At 41.4% G+C, this 5680-nt stretch overlaps 1 protein-coding gene across 1 annotated transcript in view; it reads right to left on the reverse strand.

The window, feature by feature from the left end:
* The window catches only part of LOC112155138 (receptor tyrosine-protein kinase erbB-4), a gene marked incomplete in the record, with an annotated part of 293012 nt that extends 290138 nt beyond the window's left edge, over positions 1-2874 (reverse strand). Inside the window, 1 exon segment of the mRNA XM_036209624.1 lies at positions 2414-2874. Coding sequence (XP_036065517.1) covers positions 2414-2483 — 70 coding nt within the window.
* Positions 2875-5680: the final 2806 nt, after the last annotated feature.

The raw sequence follows: 5680 nt of genomic DNA on the forward strand, positions 1-5680 counted from the left end.
CATAGAAGTGGATCAGCACCTAATCAATGATGTCTATTCTTCTAGAATAAAGCCGGGTGCCAGCGAAGGGTCAAAGATTCTTTAACAGGCAACAGCAGATGTGGATGGAAGAGGGCTTTGTGACATAGCGGAGCTGTGTGGGCTGCTAAATGCCACACTATTCTTTCCTGGAGCTCCAAAAAACTAGAGAAGTCTGTTCTGAGATGGCAGAAAGTCTTAAAATGTAGCAAGATGTCAAAATGTCCCTGAATTCCTGTTGATAATATTTCTGCTGCTTTAAACCCTAGCAAATATTTTGAAACAACACCAAACTGAGTCAGATCTCTTAACTTTAAGGGGTAAAAAAAGGCACACAGAAAGGATTACAGAACCAAAATATCAGATCTCCTTAGGCTACATCCTTCATCTCTCTTTTGAGTCCGCCTGCATGAGAAAAGAATAAAACTTTAAGGCAGGATTGCCTTTGGAAGATGCAGTTTATCTAAATTACACACTCTGCCAGAAACACACAGATTCGCATTGAACAGATGACTTGAATTCACGCCTTCGAACACCAAATATGAGCACTGGTATTCTCAGACACAGCCTTTGAATGTGGCCATATGGCTCCGGAGCGGCATCTGCACGCGTCCCCCCAGCTCCTCCGGGCTCCTGTGCATTGCAGCAGTCAAATGAAGAGGAGTGTGCTGTGCGGGGAACCACATGGCCACACAAAGCATATTGCAAACGTGCACAACCTGCTGTCGTCGGAAAACCTGAAACATCCGGGTCAGCTGGTGTAAGATTGCGTTTTTTTCATTGAGGAGAAAAGTACTATTTTTAATAAAGACATTCTGAAGTATAAATCACCATAAATGATGAAGGGTAGTTAATTAAATTTGCAGTTGAAACTTGTTAAGAAAAGGGTTGGATTGTGTCCAAAAGACAAGCGCAAAAACGGTGCCACTGTGCGTAAAGTTATCTGTGCGCACAGCTGCCAACTCAAAATACTCCCTTATTTTCTGTTTAAACAGCAGCATTTAATCCACGTTGATGATATTTCTCATTAGTTGTTGTGTAATCCGCTCTTCACGTGTCTTTCTACACCTTTTTTGCCACTAATCTCCTTCTCAAACACAGTAGACCTCCAAGAGTTTGACAGTCATGACGGACGTTGTTTAACATTAAGACCAAAAGAAAGAAATGTGTTTAGAAGAATCAAATATTTTGAATCTAGATTTATTCATTTGTATTCTGGTTTTAAATCTGGATGGTTTTTTTTCTCTCATTTTTGTGATTCTGAGAGTTTTAAATGTTGATTTGAAACATAAATATCCGTAAAGCCGTACCAAAAAAATATGAGAAAATAAATAATAAAAGTTATGGAAAGTATCCCAAAAAACTTGTTAATTAGCTGAAAGCCACGTGATTTTATGCAATACCTTGTAGTTAAGAAGCACCCCCACCCAAAGCGCAGCGCCTATTTACGTAGTCATGATCTAGTTTCTTTTCAGTCCTGCTTAAAGGTGATTATTCATGCTGATGATGAGAGTGAGGGGTTGTTGCTTCTGTCTGTTCCATCACCATCAGGCGCGCATCACTGAGTGCACCAATGCCGCCCTGTGCGTAAAGCCCGCCACTGCACCGTGCAAACAGTCCTGCCACTGTCAAACAAGAAAAGAAAAAAAAGTCCTGCTGTGTGTGAGCGCCGCATGATCCCTGTGGGAATCCTCCACCAGATGAGCAGTAATGAAATTTCACAGTGTCAGCCACGCCGCATATTCCGATTAAAGCATTTGCACATGGACGTTGCGTTCGGCGGCATTATCGCTGTTTGCGCAGGTGATGGAGTTACGCGCGTTAACATCCAAAACGCACCGAGGGCGCACCGGCGTGCGTCCCCGCAGGAGCAAGTTCCCCGAGGCGGGTGTCTTGACGGACAGCGCGTAAAGCTGCTTTAGCCCGCTGTCCTGCTCGCTGCGCCCAGTAAACACAAAAAGCATGAGGTTGTTGCTCATTACGCGGAGAAATTGGTCGGCTAGAGAAAAGGCAACTTTTAGTTGGTGATGACATAAGGTGCCAATAACCTACTTTTATGGGAGAGTTACTTTTTTAATGTCTCTGATTTCGTATGCTCAACACTGCTGCTCTGTTCTGGAGAAAAGGCGCAAAGATCTTTTCCATTGGGTTCATATTACTCAAGCTGCCTCCAACTTCCACCTGTGCTTCAGTGGCACCCTCAGTTTCTCCCGATTAGTAGAAACACCAGCTGACAGATTCTTCCAAACCGTAGCAGCTTTGTTTTGCGCGTAACAAGTAGCTGGACTGAAAGCTCCGCTGCGCCCTGCGCGCACTAACCAGTTCCACGGATGCACATGGAGGAGGAGGAGGAAGGAGGAAGGAAGGAGGGTGCAAGCACTCAGCTTTCACTCACCTGATTGAGAAGAGCCGAACCCAAACAGCAGGAGAGAGCTGAAGCAGCACAGGACAGTCGTTGGCTTCATGGTTGTGCTTGGCAGGTATCTCCTTTAAGTTCACATGTCCAAAAGCGTATCCCTCCTTCCTAGAGGATGAGTTCGTGTGCGTCCTCAGATCGCGAGTTTTGGAGACTTGTGCAGCCTCTTGAGTTAAGTTTGCAGCTTATCCGGACTGTGCTTTCGCTCGCCCCTCTGTGCGTCCAAGCCTGACTGGTGACTCAAGTGTAGTTTTCAACCCAAAACCAAAAGCTTTGCTAGACGGCATGAAGCGCAGAAATCATGCCATTACTCCCCGACTTAGACGCCAAATGCAGCTGCAGACTTGCATTATTTCAGACACACCTCTGAGGCGCTTAGCTCCGCCCACTGGTGTCATGATTGGCACAGGTGGCCGACTGTCAGTCCAAACCCCGCCGGCGACAGCCTGACGCGCGCCTCCATTGGTCAACACGGGGAACCAAAATCAGCTGAATTTGGACTTGGGCTTTTGTTGCACCTGCTGTCACACAGAGGAGCAGAGACCAAGTCGGATTTGTGATCAGAGATGCACATTAAGAGAGCTTCTGGTGCGTTCTCTTGATTCTATAAGATATTCATGTTGAGGGAGCGCCGCTGATGAACTTCTGGCAGGAAAGATGCGCAATGAGATGGAAGAAAAGGGTTTCTAACTAGAACAGACTTCAGTGTGTCTGTTTGTTCTGCATTCGCTAGTTTGTTTAGAAATTATTTAAATTGTCGGATCTCCTTTTAATAAATATGCAAATTAGTTTTTTTTTTTTTTCAGACGTTTTGTGATATCATAATTATATGTTTCGTTTTTGGCAAAATTTATTTTAAATTGAATAAATAAGCAAAATAAAATAAAGGAATCTAATTAAATTGCTAAGAAATTTAAATAAACATTCCAGCTTCAAGTGTTCTGTTTTCTTTCATCATTGGTTTATTTTAAACACATGTTTTGTCCTAATTATCAGATATTAACAAAAAAAAGGAGTAATAAAGTTTGGTTAACTGGCAACACCTTAAAACTTTGTGACTTTGCAAAGAAATACAGAAACTTTCACAACAGGAAACAATGCGCAGAAAGGTTATAACTTTCACCTGCTGCTACCTGTTTTTGAACTTTGTTGAAGGGTTAAAGACCTCCTGGAGATCCAATATGTGCACACATCTGGATGGAGTGTTGCCCCTGTCCCTCCTTCAAATACAAGACCCTTCATTGTGTTCTTTAGATGCACACAAACACCAAAAACATGTCCAAAAAGTTTCAGGAAATAAGTACAAATTGATTTCAGGTTGGCTAATGCTTACTAATTAATTTATTTAGAGTAAGCTTTTATTTTTCTGCCTATTTAAACAAAAAAGACAGAAAAACAAATAATTAAATAACTATTTTTAGTTGTCCTGAGGCTATTAATTGGAACAGGTCTTATTTTTTTAAGTTAAAAGAAGACTTTTTATTCAATTATATTATATATATATATATATATATATATATATATATATATATATATATATGTATATGCTCTTTTAAATAACGTTTCCACATTTACACACCAATTTTGTCACATATACTTAAATTGAAATCTGGTTTCTGTAAAGCTGTTTGAGTTCTGTGACCATCCGGCTATTACATTCTAGAAAGTATTTGGAGGCCAATAATCTTCAGCTCAATGCCACTCAGTCTTCAGATGGTGGTAAGATGCCAAAAACTGGCCCAATAAAAGGTTGTTCACGCCGTAAAAAGCCACTTCAACATAGAAATAGAGTCCGCCTTGAGATTGGAAGGGTGTGAGTTCAAGTTTGGGATGGGTCAAATTTGGAGAAGTTTCACACATCAAGGTGTGTGACAACTAATTGACCTTTAACTTGTACTTAAAGCAAAGACAGTGGTGCTATTCTACTTATGCAGCTAAAGTCAAGACTCTCAGAAACAAAAGTTGGAGTTTTTTTTTTCTTCAACTTTTATCTTAAACTAGTACTTACCAATTTGATAAATTGCAACTTGCTACTAATCTTCAGCTGCTTTATCTTTAAGATTTAACTGCATTTAAATATCGTATTTTACATTCGGGACAGTGACAAATTGTTGTGTTGAACTTCAGGCGTCCTGGGCTGGTATGCACCTTTTTTTTTATCCAACTAATGTTGTACTTGTGCGTTTTGTATCTGCAAACACAACAAAAGCATGCAATCTGCAACAAGTATGGATGCTGGCCATCAGACCTGAAGTTTATCACTTAATGGTCATTTTCTACATTGTAAAATAAAGGCAGTCTTATATAAAGCTTTCAGATATTACTGGGGAAAAGCCCAGCAGATCAGATGTTTCTGCAACTTAGAAAAGCTTGTTTGGCACAGATAGTTAAACAACTCTAAATGCATCTTAAAATGCTTCCCTCTGATGTCTGCTTTGTTCTTCAGTAGGACATCTTGTCCTACTTCTTTTGCTCTTCGAAAGCGTTTCACTGTCCCCCTCCACCACCACTCAGTCAAACTCCCATTTCGTGACTTCAAGACGAGCTTATCTGCAAAACAGGATGCGGTCACCTTTGGTTTCTGACTTACAAAAGTCAAAAGACTCTGTTCTAGTCTGTGGCTGCGTCGCTCACGGAACCTTGAGGGCCATTTCCTGAACCTGTGCTGCAGTAGTGACCCTTTACCAGTGGGGGGCAGTCCAGTTCTCACCAGGCAGGTCACAGAAACCAGAGAGTGTCACAGTTGGGGGGCGAGATAGCCAATTCAAGCTGCCACCAACTAGTTTCCTGACTCTGTTTGACATTGGCTTCCTATCACACAAAGACTTTATTAAATTTTCCTCAGCAGAAATGAGCTTTTAATATCACTGACACCACAAATTTATTAAGAAATATGGAAAAATGAGATCTGGCAGCTTGTTATGAGGAAAGCCTTCACTCTCAATGAGCCCCAAATGGCCGCCGTTTATCATTTTTAATGCAAAAAAAAAAAATGCAATTTAGCAACGTGGTGTATTTTCATTATAATTTACACTTTAAGCAACAACCTTTTGACAGTACCAACCTAATGCTGTCAATTAGGTAATTTATTCCAGGGATTATGAGAGGGAATAGGATGTGTGTTCTTGAAGCCGCTCCCCAGCGCCCGCTGTACAGCTAATCTAATACATAACCTCCTGATTTGTTTAATGGATGAGAGTTTGCTGCTGCAAGAGGCACGCCAATAAAAGCCAGGCTCTCCAGAGG

This window comes from Oryzias melastigma, linkage group LG21, assembly GCF_002922805.2.
Source record: "Oryzias melastigma strain HK-1 linkage group LG21, ASM292280v2, whole genome shotgun sequence".
NCBI classification, from domain to species: Eukaryota; Metazoa; Chordata; class Actinopteri; order Beloniformes; family Adrianichthyidae; genus Oryzias; species Oryzias melastigma.